The sequence below is a fragment of the Nuphar pumila genome, chromosome 8 (genome assembly GCF_984573655.1).
Source record: "Nuphar pumila chromosome 8, dmNupPumi1.hap1.1, whole genome shotgun sequence".
Classification (NCBI taxonomy): domain Eukaryota; kingdom Viridiplantae; phylum Streptophyta; class Magnoliopsida; order Nymphaeales; family Nymphaeaceae; genus Nuphar; species Nuphar pumila.
Window position 1 is genome coordinate 122,771,475 of NC_143256.1, and position 21,487 is coordinate 122,792,961.

General features: G+C 37.7%; 1 protein-coding gene across 2 annotated transcripts; it reads right to left on the reverse strand.

Annotated features, from left to right (window-relative positions):
* Window positions 1-1,603: 1,603 nt before the first annotated feature.
* Window positions 1,604-19,716, reverse strand: LOC149830522 (serine/arginine-rich splicing factor RSZ21-like). Of its 2 annotated transcripts, none has more exons than XM_090016564.1 (6): window positions 19,592-19,716; window positions 18,582-18,680; window positions 12,776-12,864; window positions 4,952-5,183; window positions 3,015-3,137; window positions 1,604-2,901 (listed from the first exon to the last, which is right to left on the reverse strand). In XM_090016564.1, exons 2-6 carry the CDS (start codon window positions 18,668-18,670, stop codon window positions 2,877-2,879), a joined length of 558 nt encoding a protein of 185 aa, XP_089872690.1. In that variant the 5' UTR covers window positions 18,671-18,680; window positions 19,592-19,716; the 3' UTR covers window positions 1,604-2,876. The 2 variants fall into 2 exon arrangements, with proteins under 2 accessions (XP_089872690.1, XP_089872691.1); XM_090016565.1 differs by having other exon boundaries at window positions 18,582-18,693; window positions 19,592-19,694.
* Between the last annotated feature and the right edge of the window lie 1,771 nt (window positions 19,717-21,487).

The following is a 21,487-nucleotide window of genomic DNA, read 5'->3' on the forward strand; positions in this document are numbered from 1 at the left end:
TGAATAACTGGTTCTGGATCGAAATTGGGTCTAGCCAAGCCCATTTTGTATTCTCGTAAAAATTGAAGCAATTTATGTGTTTCATGAAATCCCGTTTTGAAATGTTCAGACCAAATCTGGATCTGGATTATAAGTGGGTCTATCCAAACCCATTTTGTATTCTCGTAAAAATTGAAGGAATTTACACGTTCCATGAAATCCCATCTAGAAATGTTACCAGTTCTGGATCTTGGATTCAACTATGATAACTGAATTGGATAAACTAACTCATATCCAACCCATTTGCGTCCCTGGCTGGAAATAAATCCTTTATCTTGTTTAGGAAATTTTCCTTGCGTTTCAATTTCCCAAGTTATCTTAACTGTTCAATTTGATGAAGTCGTAAAATAGGCTTGTTTCATACAAGGCACTGAGCTTTGGGATTACAATGAGATGTGAGTCGGATCCAGAACTAAAACTGGATCCAATTTACTTGAACCGCATACAGTGTTAGGTCAAGCACCCTGCTCATATCCAACCGATTTGCAACCTTAGTTGGAAACACTGCTAGTTTACAAACTACTAGTTTTAGTGGCTCACAAAGGTTCTGCTAGTCTTATAAGGGCGACTTGTGAACATGACCTTATTGACAGGATGTCACTAGTTCAAAAGTCAAAAAGAGCGTTCCTCGCCAGCAGGCTTTGAATTTATTGCATTTTTTCTTGCTTCTCACGATCTTAAAAAAAAAAAACACATTTATTTTATTTTTAAAAACGCCCTGACTTTTTCAGATGAACATTTCTGCACTCATTTTTATTATGAAGAGGAACCCACGCTAAAGCGAGGAAAAGCCCGAGTGGGCCCCATGCACGACTGTTGTGCCTTACATGACCGACCTCTGAAAGCTACAGACACACCCATGCACCATGCATCTGGTGCTTTCATCACAGCACCCTCACAACCACACCCCGTTGGCCATGCGGGCAATCCCCACGGTGGTATTCTTAACATGGACTTTAATTTAAGCCTACTAAACCATCGTGGCCAGCCTCAACAACCAAACCAGCTAATAACAATTAATATGTATAATTGGTGAAATCATTGTTTAATCTTTCTTTCAAAAAAAGACGGGCAAAGTCAGTTGAACGTCTGCATCATGTTAATCCCTTGTTTGACAGAACTGAAGTTTTGATGAAGATTATGAAATATATCGATAATAGTAAGTGTTTTTAAGCATTATTAGTGGCAGGTTTGCTTGCATCTCATGTGATACCAAATCACAGGGTGAAAAATGTGGTTTGAAATCACATGAGAAGTCAGTACAATGGCACCAAATGAGATTTAGAATCGCACTGCAACATTCTCAAGTTTGTTTATATAAGATCACATGAGAATTGTTATCCCACATCCATGAGAAGAGTTCTCATTTGGGGTCAAGCAAAAGCGCACTTGATTCCAGATAAAATGGCGAACCAGCTAAGCAAGATTGAACACACAACACCAAAGTAGTCATGGAGCAGAATCAAGACGAACTCGTGTCAGTGACCTCACTTGGATATTGGAACCCGGATCAGACCAACATTTATAGAGTACATGGTTGAAAATGTTGGCCATTCAAGACACATTCTTTAATATGCGCTTCATTACTCCAATTGTTTTTACAGCACATTCACAAGGTTATGCAAAGATCTGCAAAAGTCGATCACTCAACCATAACACCTTGTCATCAAGGGGTTTGAGATACAACTGTCTCAATGGGAACAACAGCAACGATTGAAGCTTACTTTGAATCCAAATTTCAGTTATCTGGTACTTCGAATGAAGCTTACTACCACGGAGACCTGTGGTAGAACAGGGCCAGAGGAGTCCTATATGCAGGCAGGAGCCGTAATCCAATTTAGAGTCCTATATTGTAACGCTGAAGCTAAACAGAAGGCAAACCAACAACGAAGCCTGACGTTCCTTCAGCCAGAGGCATTGCAGAAAAGAAGCAGCACAAGCCTGAACTGTGCCATGATGTAAACGGAGATCCGCTACAATAGGAACACAACAAATGCAGATGCTCTTTTGTAAAGCAGAGATCCACTATGACGTGCACACATACAATGAAGGCACATGCCAAGCAGCCATGAAGCAAATCAAAATCCACCATGACAGGAACACACATGATGAAGGCAGACGCTCAGGTAGCCATGATGTACATGCAGATCGACTAGAAGAGGAACACATGACGGGGGCAGATGCAAGCCTTCATCTTCCCAAATCAGTAGAACTGCATTGCTAAATCTCAAGGTTAATGAAAAGAAACTTGAGTTTTCTTTGCAGAAAGGCAGGTCATCTAAAGCATCGAGCTCTGAAGATGTTGATGAGTGACACGTGCAGAAAAACCAGAAGAGGCGATGGGTAGATGATGAGAAACATTGAAGCAGAAACCCATGTAGAAGAGAGTAGAAGTTCCAGATGATGTCGTTTAAGCAGAAGTGCAGAACCATACCTCAAAACAACAGAAAGGTGCAGGTCTAAGTAAATTTCTCATGATGTCCTAACCCCAAATCACTCTATATTATCAATGATGACAATCACAAGCCATGAAGGTAATATAAGTCACTGTTAAGCAAAGTAAAAGATATATAAATAGGCACTCAAGTTGGAATATAACCTATTCAAATGCCAGGCAACTGAGGATCCCCCTCATCACCAGCACAGAGTTCGAAAGCGTCATTAGCAGCAAAGAATTTTGAAGAAGCCACTGATTAATCACACAGTCCAGGTGTAACTAAACTCCCAATGTTCACTCAAGCAGACATGATAGCAAGGTTCATGTGCGAAAACTTCCAGTCTATCAAAATATTTCAGCACACACCCAACTTCTTGACTTTTTTGCAGCTCACTCATCTTCAGCTCCTACTCCGGCGCCGATCCCTGCAACAGGACAGCGGTGGCAATTAAACAAGATAAAAACAATTTTTGCTATCGGGAAAAAAAACTACTGAATTAAAACAGTACACTAGAGCTCTTATAAAACCAAAGCATACCCATTCGCATGAGGTGAGTCTTGATGACTTCGGTGATAATCAGGCGACCTGCTATAGCTACGTCCACGACGAGGCGATACGCTCCGACGGCGTGGTGAACGTTTCCCATGTGGGCTGTAACTTCTGCCATAAATTGTCAAGGTTACAAGCATACTTTTAAATTCCAATCTATGCAAGAGACTTTTTAACTGGGAGGTCAATGTTTCCGGCAGCTCAACATGCAACCCCACACCCAGAGAGAGAGATATGATCATATGATTAATAAGATACCCATAGAAGAGTGATTATTTATAATATGATTGATATGGAAGATATCCATAAGATCTTTTTCTTCAACTGAGAGCTATTACCACAAATTATAAAGTGAAAATACCATAATCAATAACCACCCAATGTTGGTGCGGTACTTGCAGTACCGCACCAACATTGGGTGGTTATTGATTAACTCAAAGAAATACACATGCAAATAGGGCCTGACAAGAGAAGCCAACAACCGAAGAGAATTTGTAAAATGAACTTTTTTCATTTGTTCGTGTATTGCAGTTCCAAGTCAACATCCAGCTGTAAAGCACGACTGGCAGCGAAAGGCTTTCCTTTAGCTTTTGGACTAAAAATAATGGTTTTCAAATTATACATATCATGACAACAAAAAAATATATTCGAACAGAAAGGTTCTTGACTAACACAGCACATAATGATACAGATCGCATACCAAAAGCATAGGCAGTTTTTTTTTAAAAAAGCATTTTGCACATTTGGACATGCAACCGAAAAAACAAACCATGAATAACAGAATCGTACTCATAACAGATGGAACAATTTGGGAGAAAATTAAACAATTCTGGAATTCATAAAAGAGAATTAAACCTTAATTACTGGAACTCCTAAAAGCAAGAATAAGAAGAAGATCCCAAACTTCACACAGCAAGCAAGTATATACATGTAGTACACATTACAAAGGTGACCAGAAAGAGGAGAAAAAGGGAGTAGAAAAAAGATAAGCAGGGTTAGAGGTTCATGACTGGACATGTCCCCTCACTCTTGCCAAGGGGATGCAAAGACTGAAATAACCAGCAGCATCAAACTCAAAATTTGGCCTAAACTCTTTTGTCAGTAAAACCAAGAAGACCAACAAAGATCAAGAATCCTGAAATCATCATAGTTTTGCAATTTCCCTCACTAAGCATAAGTATGAACAATTTGCACATGAAGGCAAAATTAATAATTGTCAAGGACTCGAGATTGTAACAAAAAAGTTTCCACTTCCCACATCTAAAACAGCTTGCATATAGAAAAGTGTGGGGTACAGAAGGTATCAGGAACAGAAAGGCACAAACCATGAATAACACCATTTTGCACATTTGGACATGCAACCAAAAAAAAAACCATGAATAACAGCATCATATTCATAACAGATGGAACAACTTGGGAGAAAATTGAACAATTCTGGAATTCATAAAAGAAAAAAATAAACCTTAATTACTGGAACTCCTAAAAGCAAGAATCAGAAGATCCCAAACTTCACACAGAAAGCAAGTATTATACATGTAGTACACATTACAAAGGTGACCAGAAAGAGGAGAATAAGGGGTTAGAAAAAAGATAAGCAGGGTTAGAGGTTCATGACTGGACCTGTCCCCTCACTTTTGCCAAGGGGATGCAAAGACTGAAATAACCAGCTTCAAACTCAAAATTTGGCCTCCACTCTTTTGTCAGTAAAACCAAGAAGACCAACAAAGATCAAGAATCCTGAAATCATAATAGTTTTGCAATTTCCCTCACCAAGCATAAGTATGAACAATTTGCACATGAAGGCAAAAATAATAATTGTCAAGGACTTGAGATTGTAACAAAAAAGTTTCCAATTCCCACATCTAAAACAGCTTGCATACAGAAAAATGTGGGGTATAAAAGGTATCACGAACAGGAAGGCACACCTGCGACCATAACTTGGGCTACGTCGATATCGAGGGCTAGGACTACGGCGCCATCCACTTCCCAGTCCACCAGGACCAATACGCAAACGGCATTCTCGAGCAAAATGCCCAGGCTCTCCACACTCATAGCACTTCATGTCCTCTCCACCTCGGCCACGACCACCACGACCGCCGCCACCACCACCACCACCCTTTGAATTATGGGAGAGCTCAACACGCCATCCATTTTTTCCTGTCATGGACCAAGGGAATACAGATCACCATTAATTTTGCAACTGTGCTAATTACAGATTAAAAGATTAAATCCCAACATGCCACATAAATTGAAATCCATGATTGTTCATGTCTAGGGCAAATTACATGATCATCATCCATCCGAAAAACAAAGGAGAAGAAACAGCAAATTGCACAAATTCTCTGAATGAAAAATAAGCACATAACATTACCTAACAATATTTAATCACCGCATATATAAAAATTTGATAAATTTAGCAACACATTCAGTAGTCAACAATATGCTTTGGCGGAAGTAATCCTAGAGGTAAAGCATTCAATTCATAAACACCTATTAATCATACTCACCTCTCTGGTAATATCTGGAAAAATTCAATGACATAATGATAACCTCCAAATAAAGCTCCTTCAGTCAACAATGTGACATCAAGTCATCATTACCCTTATGGCCTGGGTGACGCACGTGAAACAGTCGATGGGACAAAGGAGAGCAGATTAATATGATTTTCTGCTTTACTGTATTCTGTGCATCTTTCTGGCTGTCACAGGGATAAGGTTGAAGATACGGGAATACAGCCACTTTTATGAAGTTTTCAATAATACGGAACGACAATCAAAATGGAGTATCTGTGTAACGTAGCTTTCTGGAAAAGTGCTCAAATGCAATCTAGTTACGTTGATCATATATATATATATATATATATATATATATATATATATATATATATATATATATATATAGAGAGAGAGAGAGAGAGAGAGATTTCAGAAGCGCTGCAATTAAAAAATGACAAAAAGCTCAAACCTAATCTAGTTGCATTGAGTCATGGACAACAACATGCACAAGTTAGATCACTAAGATGCACAACAACTGTCTTCTAGGATGTCATAACTGCACAAAATGACGTGGCAGCTCTAGGCAATCACACTAGATGCACCAAGTAATAGATGAATTATCTTGGAATATGGTTGAGTTCCAGTCCCAACAAGAAAACCTAAGTCAAGGCACGATCCTACAATATATAGGAGACAATTATGGTGAGATGTATCAAATTGTTGATAAGAAATATAAGTACTGTCATCGTATCCAGTTAATTTAATATAAATGATCAACTCTATTACTTCACAATGTTAAGCCAGAAATTAATATTGACCTATTTAATTATTTATCATGAGATTTGTATCTTCACCAGCTATCCATCGACTGGATCAGGATCAACCATAATCAACCTATCTATGTGGCATTTGGACTTAGATTTAGAATAGGTTTTGGGTATGGGCAGGTTAGACATATGGCCGTCCACGTCTGACCATATTGTTCCTCTTGAATACAAAACTTAACATTGTTTTCGTAAAATATCATGGGCCAGCCCAACTCAACCCTAATCGTCCCAAATACATCAGCATAGGGTGTTTTCTCTCACAAGAATATTAACAGAAACAAGACTAACAAATGCCTAGAGTGCCTTCCTAAAGTTGCTGTCAACTGAGAGGCCCAAGTTCAAATCATCCCACTCATGGGGATGGGTGAGGTACTTCCATGTTATAAAAAAAAAAGGGTTTTGGTTGATAATCTATCCCATTGTTTATCTATTCTGAAACCAAACATGCTCAGGTTTAAGAACTGATCCAAACCCATGCATTTTTACTCATGTCTCCATAGCCCCTCTCAAGCCAATAATTTGGATCCAAGTTGAACAAAAAATCTGACCCAAATCATACATTGGCAGCCCTAATCTTCACATGGACCAGGGATGGCAGTGGACCGGGGGAAAACGGGGCCCCGCCCAGCCTCGCCCTGTTTGGACCAGGGATGAAGGGCATGAAATGGGGATGGAGGCGGGGATGAAGGTTAAAATCTATCCCCGTGAGGGGATGGAGGCGGGGATGAAGGTTAAAATCCATCCCCGTGTGGGGATCGACTTACGGTTTCCCCCACCTTGCCCCACCCCGCCCCAATCCTTCTAAGGGATGACAATAGACCGAGGGGAAACGGGGCCCCACCTCGCCCCTGTTTGGACTGGGGATGGAGGACAAGAAACAGGGATGGAGGACATGAAACGGTTAAAATCCATCCCCTGTAATGAAATATGCGGAAAAGGAAAGTATGTCCTACAATGGACATTCACACATAGAAATCAAAGAACAAGTCCAAAAGAGGACATACACAAAAGCCAATAATGGCTAGAAAGCATAAAATCTTATAAAGGCACAAAGAGGCTTGAAGAAGCCACCACTTTACAAAGGAGGAGACCCCACTTATTTATAGGCAAGAGAGAAGTGAGGGAGAGTTAGAGAAAATAGAGAGAGAGGGACCATTGGGAGTCCCAACAAGGAGTCGTTGGGCTCCCAACGGTCACAAATGTGACCGTTGGGGGCCCAACGACTCTTTGTTGGGGCCCCCAATGGCTGTGCATTTAATGCACAAAAAGAACAAAAAAAAAGAAACAAAAAATAAATAAGAAAAAAGGAAAAAGGAAAAGGAAAAAGAAAAAGAAGAAAAGTAAAAAAGACTGCAATGCCCCTATTGGGCGAGTTTACAGAACTACCCCTTATCGGGTAGTGTGTGATAAATATATATATATATATATATATATATTTTTTAACACCCTCCCTCAAGCTTGTTGAGAAGAAACATGAAACGAGGAGCAACAAGGGCTTTGGTGAAGAAGTCCGCCAACTAGTACTCAGATGTGACGTAGGGCAGTGCTATGGTGCCTTTTAGGTATTCATATCGAACATAATGGCAATCCATCTCTATGTGTTTAGTACGCTCATGAAAGGTGTGATTGCTTGCAATATAAATAGCACTCTTGTTATCGCAACACGTCTTCGAAGGAACTGAGATGATGATGCCCACATCACTGAGGAGACTTCTAAGCCACACAAGCTCCATGGTTGTAGTGGCCATTGCACGATACTCCGCTTCTGTTGAGGACAATGACACTTTGTGTTGCTTCTTGCAACTCCAAGAAATCATAGAGTCACCTAGGAAAACACAAAAACCAGTGGTTGAGACTCTATCATTGGGATTTCCTTCGCAATCAGCATCTGTATAAGCAATTAAATCAAGAGATAATGAAGAGGAAAGAAAAACTCCCTTAGTTATGGTGTCTTTAATATATCTGACAATCCTTAAGACTGCACTCATGTGCACAGTTGTGGGTGCATGTTGAAACTGACTGACGGAGTGAACTGCATGAGCTATGTCTGGCCGAGTGATGGATAAGTATGTCAGAAACCCAACGAGTTGACGGTACGGAGTAGGATTCTCGAGAAGGTTCCCATCTTCCAGCCTTAGCTTTGCATTGATAACCTCAGGGGTTTTTGTCTTCTTATCATCCGAAATTCCAAACTTGGAACAAATGTCAGCGGCAAGTTTCATCTGAGAGAGAATATACCCTCGGGGAGAACAGGCAACTTCAATACCTAGAAAATATCTTAAGAAACCAAGGTCAGACATGTCAAAATTTTCTTTTAAAATTTTCTTAATATCATGGATTCCTTGCTCATCACTTCCAGTGATGATCATATCATCAACATATAGTAGTAGAATAACTACAGAGGACCCTGCACTTTTCACAAACAACGCAGTGTCAGTATAACATGAACGAAAATTTAAGCTAGTCATTACATTGCTAAATCTGTCATGCCAAGCCTTTGGAGCTTGTTTTAACCCATATAGTGCATTTTTAAGTTTAAGAATTTTATTTTCACCAATAGATACTCCTGGTGGAGGATCCATATAGACCTCTTCACTTAGTTCGCCATTAAGAAATGCGTTCTTGACATCCAATTGATAGATAGGCCATTTTTTAATGGATGCAACCGCAATAAGAGTCCTAACACTAGTCATTCTAGCTACGGGAGCAAAGGTTTCTTCATAGTTAGAATTTTGAGAATATTTTTCTAAAGCACTTATGGGAGCTTCTTGACCACGCCTAGCATAGGTTTGAATAGACCTATTTTCAAAATTATTACTTCCATTTTCAACATTACTAAGAGGAGTATCCTCTAAATCATTAGGAACTTTCTCTTCGTGAGGAGTCACATATTCTTGAGAGAGAAATCAAATAATGAAGCATATTCGCTTTCATCAATATCTTTATTTTTCTCAAAGTCGTTCTCATTTTCTAAAAAGGTAACATCTTTGGATACATATAGTTTGTTGCTTTTGGGGTCGAAGCACCTAAAACCTTTTTGATTTTCTCCATATCCTAAGAACACACATTCGATACCTTTGGGAGATAACTTATCTCTTTTATGTGTAAGGACAAAACACTTACACCCAAAAATTCTTAATCTATTAAAATCGGGAGTTCTTTCAAAGAGTTTTTCATATGGAGATATATTTTGTAGAGATGAGGATATCATTCTATTTATCAAATAAGTGGAAGTTAAGGCGGCTTCGGCCCAATAGCATTTTGGAATTTCTTTGGAAATGAGAAGAGTCCTAGTGGTTTTCAAGATGTGTCTATGCTTTCTTTCGGCTAGACCGTTTTGTTGAAGAGTCCTATGACATGACCTTTGATGACAAATGCCATTGATTTCTAAGTATTCTTGAAATTCATTTGATAGATATTCTCCACCGGAATCGGATCGAAGAATGAAGATATTACTTGAAAATTGGTTTTTGACAATCATATGAAATTTTTTAAAGAAATTAAAAACTTCGGATTTTAGATTGAGAAAATAGATCCACACATATCGAGTGTAGTCATCAATGAAAGTAACATAATATGAGTATCCTCCTTTTGATATGACCGGAGAAGGACCCCAAACATCTGAATGGACTAATTCAAAGGGTCTTTTGGACACAAATGTCCTATTTGGAAAAAGGGTGGATTTCATTTTTCCAAAAATACAACTCTTGCAAACAAAATGTTTCTCATTACAAAATTTCTTTCCAAAAGGAAAGGAGTACATTTTTTAAAAGCTTGGATGTCCAAGTCTTTGATGTCAAGTTTCAATATTTTTATCTTGAACATGATTACAAAATGAGTTAGTAGGAAGTTTCAAATTGTTAATGTAGTAGAGATCTCCCCTTCTATGGCCTTGCCCAATCCGCTTCCCGGACTGGAGATCCTGTATAGAGCAATCCTTGGTTGAGAAGGAGAAAACATTCATGATCACATATTTGAGAAACAGATAAAAGATTTAAATTAAGTTGAGGTACTACCCTTACGTTTGGCACAAAAAAAACTTTTGAAAAGTTAAAAGTTCCAAAACTTTTAACTTGTAAAGAGGTACCATCGGCGGTGGAAACAAACGAATTTTTGGAGTTGCTACATACATTGGATAGTCCATTTTCAATAGGGGTCATATGAAAGGATGCTCCAGAATCAAGAATCCAAGAAGGCATACCTTGAGGAGAGGAAAAGGCAATGGCGGCTCTCGAAGTTGACGGCGATTTGAGTAGAATTTGAAGTGCTTCGGATAGTTGAGCAAGAGAAAAGGACTCTTTCCCTTTCATTGGCTCCTCCTTTTGTGAAATTTCTTCAATAATAGCAACTTTACCTTTTGGAGGTTCATTTATCTTCGGACAATTAGGTCTTATATGACCCGGTTCTTGACAATGATGGCAAATGGCTTTCCTATAATTGCCATTATAGTTATTTTGCCTCCCAAAGTGTGGAGGCTTATAAGCTTTCATATGATTGCCGAGTTTAGACACGCCAAGAACTTCATCTCCTCCTTTAATCATGCCAAGACGAGTTTCTTCTTGTCATATTTCGGCTATGGCATCTTCCAAAGGAAGAGGTTTAGATCTATGAAGAAGGGAGGATCTAACTTGTTCATATTCGGGCCTAAGCCCATGTAAAAATTGGAAAAAGTGTTCTTTTTCCATTTGTTCTCTTCTCATTTCCACATCTTCACTAGATACCCATTTGGGTTCAAGAAGGGATAGCTCATCCCATAAGGGTCCAAGAGTGTTATAGTAATCTCTTACACTCATTTCACCTTGCTTAATGGTACGGATTTTTTCTTGGATAAAGAATTGACGAGCAAGGTCTTTTTGGGTATACATACCTTTCATAAAGAACCATGCTTCATTTGCTTGGCAGAATTTAGCAATGTTGGCGCAAATCTTTAGCTGCACGTTGTTCATGAACCATGCAAGAATTTTTGCATGCTTACTTTCCCAATCTTTTATCTTCGATTGGTGATCTTCAATAGCCTTCATGCGAGCATTTCCTTCTAGAGCTTTTTTCTTGATCACCATCCATTTTCGTAAGTTGAAGTTGAGGTTCCCTAATGGTGCCCATAACATATCCCCAAAGCTTTTTACCTTTGAGGTTGTTCTCCATGGCGGCGGCCCACATCATGTAGTTAGTACCATTAAGCTTGAAGGAGAGATCAATCTTTTGTTCTCCTTCCATCATATAATCAAGAATGGAGGACAAACCAAGAGAGAGGAATAACTAGAAAACTAGATATATGAATCAAGAGCACAACCAAGGCGCTGATACCATGTAATGAAATATGCGGAAAAGGAAAGTATGTCCTACAATGGACATTCACACATAGAAATCAAAGAACAAGTCCAAAAGAGGACATACACAAAAGCCAATAATGGCTAGAAAGCATAAAATCTTATAAAGGCACAAAGAGGCTTAAAGAAGCCACCACTTTACAAAGGGGGAGACCCCACTTATTTATAGGCAAGAGAGAAGTGAGGGAGAGTTAGAGAAAATAGAGAGAGAGGGACCATTGGGAGTCCCAACAAGGAGTCGTTGGGCTCCCAACAGTCACAAATGTGACCGTTGGGGGCCCAACGACTCTTTGTTGGGGCCCCCAATGGCTGTGCATTTAATGCACAAAAAGAACAAAAAAAAAGAAACAAAAAAAAAATAAGAAAAAAGGAAAAAGAAGAAAAGTAAAAAAGACTACAATGCCCCTGTTGGGCGAGTTTACAGAACTACCCCTTATCGGGTAGTTTGTGATATATATATATATATATATATATATATATATATATATATATATATATTGATTACATATATTTTAACATCCCCGTGCGGGGATGGAGGTTCGGATTTTGAGATGGGGCAGGGGTGGAGACCTTGTCCCAAGACCCGGTCCATTGCCATCCCTACACATGGTTACCAGTTTCAGCATTGTTTATTTAGCGCAGCATCAAATCCACAATCACCTTCATGCTCAAAGAGGGATATCACATCTAATGGCACATGATAGACTAGAATTTAAGCCCATTTACACAAAATGGTAGACAGGTCGTGCCTTTAAAAGGAACAATCTCAGAAGTATTCTTTGCTGCAAATGTATTACATTAAAACTATAAGATATCATGAATTGATCAAAAAGAGTATGACCAAAATTATTTTTCTTTTTCACCCTTTATCTTCATTCATGAAAATACTGTACTACCTTTTACAATGAATAGTTGATTCCAATGATGAAGGAGACAAGGATTAAGTTGTTTATCAACTGATTTAGAATACAATCATATCTAACAGTTGAACGCCAAGAAAATCTGCACTATTTTGAAAAAGCCAAGAAAAATTATACTTGACTAACCAATTAATAAAGGAAGAAAAAAGTGAACCATCATAGATTTTAACTGCATACCATCCAAGGCACGGACTGCATCTAAAGCATCCCTACGATCATCAAACTCAACAAATGCATAACCAGGAGGCCTTCGTGCAACCCAAACACTACAATCAATAAACAGATCTGATATTAGAACAGAATAAAAATATTATTCAACTATAATATTGGCCAGAGAATGCCATTAGAAGATATGATACACACCAGTAACAGAAAATAATGACAAACTGTTGCAAGGGATCATTTTACTAATGAAAAGGTCAAGCCCCATACCCATACCTTAAAAATGCAAGTATTTCTGGTGCATTTGTTGTTTTAAATTTTTAATGAACATCAGACCTATATATGCAACATTTGTAGGTTGCCTTTTAGTTGTTTAGTTGGACACCTATGTCACATGGGTGCGGTTGCGGCACTTTCAAAAAACTTGGGTGCAAGGGAGCGAAAGGGAAAATATATATATATATATATATATATATATATATATATAATTTTTAAGTTTTAACAGTTAACAAAAGTAACACTAATGAAATAAAAAACAATTATCATAATATCATCAAATGTGTTAAGCATGCTCAATTTAGTGAGAATAGACTCTTGGATCATGATTTTTTGATGAAAAAATATGTTTTTATGAGAAAAAAAACTGATAGCTTCATACTTCATAGCCATTGATTTTGATTCTTGAATCACCGGTAAAACCTGTATACAGGTCAGATTCCAATGAACCAAAAGCTGGTTCCCACTAAACACAAACCTATATATCACATCTATGGTGTTGAATGTGAGAAAAAACACCAAAAACTGTGATTTTGAGTTGAGAACAAGAAAGTGGGCAGAACCAACGTATTACGGGGAGAGAGAGATTGAGAGATGAGGTGAGAGAGAGATTGAAGGAGAGAATGAGAGAGACAAAATACATACCGGACTTCGGTGGTAGCTCGAGGTCGTCACCGGCGTCGGGGTCGGGAGGATTAGGGCAAAAAACATTTGCCCTAATTCTCCTCTCCTCAGCCCATTTCATTGGGCGATTTTTTTTAAAGTCCAAAAGTTGGACATATATGACCCTGGGTGCATTGACCGCATCGGGTGCCGCACACGCACTCGCATCGCATCGACGCAGGTGCGGCACCTGGTTGGCCGAATCCCTGACATAGTTGGACACAAAGTAGTGTTTCACTGGATCTAGGAGGAAAGACAATGTAAAAATGGATTTTTCAGTTGCGTATAATACCAAAAGTTGACTCCACTTTTACACGTAGGCTGACAATTTTTGTAGTACTCATAAACTGTACAAATTCTGCTGTACATAACTTCAAAGCATGCAGGCCAGGGTTACTGAAAATGCTATAGGACACGGGGAAGCATGCCTCCCCGAAACGTGTTACGAAAGCGCAAAATGCATCGCTTCCGAAATGCACGACCCTTTTAAATGGGAAGTATGCTTCCCATTTTGCTTCCCACTCGCTTCCCAATATCAGGAAGTGAATTTTCTTTTTTTGAGGGCCTTGGAACCTTCAACAAATTTTTTTGGCCCAATATCGGGAAAACTCGATTCCTATTCACTTCCCACTCAAATCCTAGGTCGCTTTCCTCCTCGTTTCCTCTTCAATTCCGGTTTGCTCTCCTTCTCACTTCCGAAACAATTCCCGGTTCGCTTCTAAGACATCTCGCACTTCCCGCTTCCTAAAATTTTAGAAGTGCCTTGATTCCTGAATCGCTTCCCGCCTCCTCAACTGGCAACTCTGATGCAGACTGCTTACAAATGGAAGGTTATTTTACATTTTTCATGTGTTATTCTATGGGACATGCGCCATGATTTGATTATTATGATAAGTGTATATAATTATGGCTCCCCTAACAGCCTTTTGATCATTCAATGGTATGTTTGATAGTTCCAACTATGTTACATATTTATGTGGTTGTATCTCAAGAATTGTAGTGGTTTAGGATACATAGAGCCGGTCTTTTTGCTTCATTTTCCTTTTATCTCATGGTGCTTAACATAACTTGACATTTTACACATCTCTTTTACACGATTATTCACTTATTCTTATGTACGGTCCATTTGTTGTTTCTTTGTGCCCGAGTGGTTTGACCAGAGTTACCGGAAGCGCCTAGCTAAAAGGGGAAGCGCGCTTCCCCGAAGCGCGCTTCGGAAGCGCGAAACATCGCGCTTCCGAAGCGTGGGGGGAAGCGTCCCCCTTTTTTGGGAAGCGCGCTTCCCTTTAATGGGGGACGCGTTTCCCTTTAATGGGAAGCGCGCTTCCCCCACGCTTCCCCAACGCTTCCCCCACGCTTCCCCTTCGCTTCCCCCCACGCTTCCCCCACGCTTCCCCCACGCTTCCCCTGTTTTTTCAAATTTTTTGTATTTTTTATTTTTTATTTTTATTTTTTTTCGCTTCCCCCTCGCTTCCGAGACGCTTCCTGGGTCGCTTCCGAGACGCTTCCTAGGTCGCTTCCGAGACGCTTCCCGAATCGCTCCTAAGTGGTCCCACGCTTCCCCGCTTCCTAAAATTTTGAAAGTGCCTCGCTTCCCGCTCCCGCTTCCCGTATCGCTTCCCGCTCCCGCTTCCTCAACTGGCAACCATGGGTTTGACCCTATTGATCTTTTAAGCATTGGTATGGGATTATGGATAAACTAAAAAATATATGATTACGTGTTCGCTTCTTTTTGTATTCGCTTTCAACTCAAATTCTAGGTCGCTTTCCTCTTTGTTTCTCCTTCGAATCTTGGTTCGATTCTTAGGTCGCATCTGATTCGCTTCTCTTCTCGCTTCTAAGTCGTTTCACATTTTTTCGCTTCATAAAATTTTAAAAGTGCCTCACTTCCCGCTCTTGCTTCCTTGGCTAGCAACTTTGGTTTGAAGTAGAGGTGGGCAATGGACCGGGTGTCCGGCGGGCCTGCCCGGCCCGAATATATATATAGTACATTGAACGTTGGATTGTAGGCCATCATGTAGTTTTGTCTTCATTCTAATTAATGATTTGTAGTACTTAAGTATTTTATTTAGAAATTGTCACTTCATTACTTAAATGAGTGTAAGTACAATAAATGCTTTGAGATCTTTATTTGTAAATAGTCATATCAAGAATTGCTTTATGATGTGTTTTTCAATGTCTACAAAGAGAATGAAGACTTTAAGCAAGTCAACATTCTTGAGTGAGATTAAAATAGTTATTTCTAGAAAGAGTTGTAGAGGAGGTATTTAATGTTTTACAAAGAGAATGATGACTTCAAGTAAGTCGACATTCTTGAGTTGTAAAAAGGTAACTAAAGTCTTTTCAAAACATATTATATTTGTTTTTCTTTGTCTAGTCGATTTCTATGTTTTGTCTTTTTCTTACACATTTGAAATCATTTCTTTTATTTCTTTTTAAGTTGTCTTATACATGATAGAAGGTACAATTATTGCTTTTTGAAATCATGAGCTAATATATCATGTCAAAATACCTTTTCCATAAAGGTTTGTAAGAAGGTACAATTATTGGTTTTCAAAAAGGTGCTTTTTGAAACTATCGTATACTTTTATGAAATATAGCTTTTATGAATGAGTATGTAATATGCAATATGCATACTTCTGAAGGTTCTGTTACATATGACTCTAAAGAAGAAAAAAGTCTTCATCTTGAGGTAGCCGATCTCTTTAGATGATCTTTAGGAATGCATGGCTCATCAAGCTTTTTCTTCAAGGAGTATGATTGCACCACGGTTGTACTTGAACAGGAGGTCTCCATCCTTTTTGGTTCTGGACCATGATACAATATGTGGTATAGACTCATGTTTGTATACATCTAGCCACATTGTGGTAAATTTAACTAAACGGATGGCATGATTTATTTACTATATTAGAAGGTTTTATCATGTCTAATACACCTCAGTATTCCATTTTTGAGATAGAGAAAAACAACGGCTCACAATTCACAAAAATAAGGGTGATTTAAAATGGTACAGAACATCATATTCGAGTCATTTAACACATGAAAATAATAAAAGAAACATGCTAAACATCATCAAAGGTTAGATTTTCCATATATATATATATATATATATATATATATATATATATATATATATATATATATATATATATATATATATATATATATATATATATATATATATATATATATATATATATATATATATATATCATAGTCACCTGTATCGTTAAATGTAATTTCTCGGCAAGGGTTTCTCAGAGATATTTTCAAAAGTTGATAAATCTCGAGAGTTTAAAAATTTGAAAAAATATAAATAACAAAAAAACTAAAAAAATAATAATTTTTGCATTATTTTTCTTTCAAAAATATAAAGAAACATGTTTTAAAGGTTTTAAAATATAAATGAAACAAAAAACAGAAAATTCAAACTTAAAAAAAAAGAGTTTTTTCTCAAAAATATCATGATATTTTGTCTTTTGGAGATATTTTGAAAATATCGTGAGAAATTACCTTTAATATCAACTACCTTAAAATATCAGTATTTCTCACAATATTTTCAAAATATCATCGATATCGGTGACAATGATTATATATATATATATATATATATATATATATATATATATATATATATATATATATATATATGGGTGCTTCTATGGTGGTATTGCACCACCATAACTTATGGTGACTGAAGTATTATGTTTTATACCATTTTTATTTTTCTTTCTTTTTTCTCTTTTTTCTCTTTTTTCGCTTCCTAGGTCGCTTCCAAGACAATTTTTGGTTCGCTTCTAAGTCATCCTGCGCTTCCTTCTTCCTCAAATTTTCAAAGTGCCTCGCTTCCCACTTCCCACTGGGCCGGCCTGCCAAATGATGGACCAGGCTTTCACCAAGCCCGCTCGGTCAACAGCTCAGTTCATTAGCAAGCTGGGCCAGCTTGTTGCCCACCCCAAGTTTGAACTTTGAAGAACCTAAAAAATTTCTTCACAGTGCCAGCCAACTAAGAAACTTTCTCTCCACACAAGTTTTCCCATGAAGTACATCATAGAGTACCAAAAATCAATTCCCATGAAGAAAGGTACTTCTGAAGACCCCTAAATGCAATAGGAAAAAACGAATGAAAGCGGTTTAGGAGCAATTGCATGCATCAGCAGTGCTGAAAGGAGCCCATAAAAGTGAACAAAGTTGATGGATGAAATTGTGCAATCGTATCATTGTTCAAGCATGTTCCAAGAGACTCTTAATATTCCACTACAAGAAACTGGATTTCCTGATCAAATAAAAATGTGATCATCCATGCTCTGATGGAGCTAAACACAAAAAATATATCCATGTTCAACTTGCAGAACAAAAGAAGCATAAAAAGATTATGATGCTTGTCAATTTCATCAAATACTATCCCTCAATGCAAGTTAACTATTCAAAGATCCCTTTTGTTTTCTTTCCATTGAAATTCTGAAAGACAATTCTGAGAGTAACTATATCCATATAATATATTAGCACTGGTAAGAAAAGGATTACTTTTTTCTTATAAAAATCTAGAAGTTTCATATCCACCAACTTCAAAATAATACAACTTAAACAAATATCATTTTTTACAAATGTCATTACCCAAAATGTAGAGATTTTGAAAATCAAGAAGGGGCCAATCAGTAACTTGAAGTACACTAGAAAATTGGGCTATAAAAGGAAAAGATCATGTGCTCAGAAGTAAATTACATAAGTTTGTCCATCTTTCCATGAAGCGATTTATAGATCAACAAACGTAAGAAGTTCTGCGTGCAACAAAACTAACACGCCACAAGAATTTGTATCAAACAAAATTCACGAAAACAGAATGCCACAGAACAAGGGAAATAATAATGTATACACTCACCTTCGCAGCACCCCATATACTCGAAATTCATCTTCCAATTCACGCTCAGAAACTCGTGGATCCAAGTTTCCCACATAAACACGAGACATTTTGACAAACCTGATTCAACCAGCTCCAAATTTCACAGGATATCAGAAAACTGATACAAAGTTCCAGAACATAATGTAGTAAATGAAAATAGAATACAAAGCGGAAGAGAACATTTTCCGAACGATCCGTTCACAATCCCAAATGAACCCGAAACTCAGAGAGAGAATTTCAAATTTAAAAAGAAAAGGAAAAAAAGAGATGGATATCTAACAAGAAATTGGGCGCGATAATTTAAAGTCATGTGGTCAAGGAAGAAATGTGAGAAGCAAGCGCATGCGCGTGTTTGGGCCAACCATATATATGTATATTAGATAAAAAAAAGTCACCAATGGGTAGAAAATACTGTGATGTTTTACGAGGTTAGGGTAAACAAGATGATAGAATTTCCAAATCTTGAAAACATCAAAATACAATTCCGGAAAATAACAGAAGTCACGAAATAATATAACGACTACAGTCCCCTCGTTTCCATCATCTACAAACCTATATACTAATACAACCTACAAACTAGGTCTTATTGACCAAGACACCAACCCCTTCGAGAAAGAACGCGATCATAAAAAAGCAAGCCCTGGGACACACAAGACCCTCCTCCATATTCGTTCCCTTCAAGATCGAAGCATCAATTCTTCAAAATCTTACACAAACTACACTAGATTTTTCCTTGATCCTCGGCAGCTAAAAACCAAAACCCTAGCGAAGAATCAAAATCCGCGACAAACACTAAGCCAGATAACACAATCAGAGAAAAGAAAGAAAACAAACAACAAGAGGAAGCAACGACTAGCACCCAAAAAAAAGAATATGAGTGAACCGAAAGCTAGCAACATAATGAGCGAGAAAACTCCGTGAAAACGACCAACAAACAATTGAGAGAGAGAGGAAGATAAAGAGTCGACCGAAGAAGCCGAGATGCTTACCGAAGGGGAGAAGAAGAGGAAGAAGGAAGGAAAACAGACGCTCCGGTTCAGAAAAACCCTAATTTTCTCCCCCTTTCTGAGACTTAGAGGGACGCGCTCCGAAACCCTACGGCCGCCCGCTCCGATCTTTAAAATGTTTCCAAAACTACTCACGTGACTCACTATTTTATTTGAAAATAACGCTCTCACAAAAAGCGCTGCCACGTGCATAATAGAAAATAATTCGTAAATATCTGACCCGATGACTCGTACTAACTATGTCATGGTGATACGTCCATATGAGGACACGTGACACATGACACGATTTCGACTTGTAAGCTTGATTTTTTTCAGAAAATAGGACACGAGGACACACTGAATTTCTGATTTTTTTTATTTTGTAATCAATAAAAGCTAATCTCGATATTTTGATAGTAAAAAATATTTTTTATTAAATATTATTAAAAAGTATTAAATATTATTAAATTTATCAAAAAATTTGTTGGTTAGTGTTAGTGTCCATGTCGGCGAAAGTGTCCGCTAGTGCCACTAGGGACATGCACCCAAATTTGTGTGTCTTTATGACAATGCGTGCCAATCCCTTTAGAGGTCGTTTGAATCGAGAATGCTCATAAGACAGGACAGCGCATCCTGTCCTGTACTTGTTCATGGAGGGAACAGGATGTACTGTCTGGCCCTCTCCACCCTTTAAAAAAATGTTTGTCTGGCATCAGACGACATAAAAATTGCATCTGTGGGACGCACAAATGTAGCGTCCGCCTTTCCCGCGTTTGCGTGGGTGCACAGATGGGCGTGGGACCTGCGAGCTGTGCTTCTTGCAGACGTGCGAGGACCGGAGAATCAACACAACAGGCATGTGATGAGACACGCTATGACACATGTTCAACACCATTTGTATGATATTATTATTAATAAATTGATTTTATATCTTAAAATGTGATTAAAAATCTTTTTATGTATTAAATATTTAAAAATACGTCCATATACCCAATTTTTCATGACAATCTCCTAGTCGTGCTTGAAGTCCATATACATTGCATCAGTGTTTGTGTCTATACCCATATGACATAGATAGGGTTCAGGGTGTAGCAGATCAGGTCATAGTGAACATGAGCGTTTTTTCTCATGCAGACACCCTGGCCATCCGATTTGCATTTTAAAAAGCACAAAAGTCAACAAAACCACGTGGCATTCATCCAAAATGCAAACAGACGGCCACGATGTCGGCATGAGCAAAAACGCTCATGTTCAGCATGACCTGATCTGCTCCTGGTTCAGGGCGGTTCAAGAGAAGTTGAGGCCCTAAATTTTTGTTTTTCATTGTACATAAAAATTCTATTATCTATTAAAAGGGTTGCATTTTTTTTTTGTTGAATTCATAATATCCTCTATGTTTACTAATTGGGTTCATATATATATATATATATATACTTTTTAGTTTTTTTTTACAAAATAATTTTTAGTATTTCTGATATTTATTAAAAAATAGACAATTCAGGGCTGAAACATATCAATTTTGCCAATCCTATTAGTATCGGCCGATGCACACTGATACTAATAACAATAGGTGGGCTTCCAAGTCCAAGGAGTAATGAACTTTGAGGCCGTAATTTTTTTTTCATTGTACATAAAATTTTTATTATTTATTAAAGGGATTGCATTTTTTTCTTAAATTCTTAATAATTTTCATATTTACTAATTGGGTTCATATATATATATATATATATATATATATATATATATATATATATATATATATATATATATATATATATATATATATATACTTTTTAGTATTTTTTATATTTATTAAAAAACAGACAATTCAATTTTTCCGATACTACTCGTAGAGGCCGATGTGCACTGATAGTGATAACATTAGTGTTGGTAAATGAC

Coding starts and splice junctions, on each gene's coding strand:
- LOC149830522 (XM_090016564.1), bottom strand. CDS start 18,670: ATGTCTCGTGTTTATGTGGGAAACTTGGATCCACGAGTTTCTGAGCGT. Junction 12,865..18,581: donor GTATATGGGGTGCTGCGAAG/GTGAGTGTATAC, acceptor TATTGATTGTAG/TGTTTGGGTTGCACGAAGGC. Junction 2,902..3,014: donor GACTCACCTCATGCGAATGG/GTATGCTTTGGT, acceptor GTCCTGTTGCAG/GGATCGGCGCCGGAGTAGGA.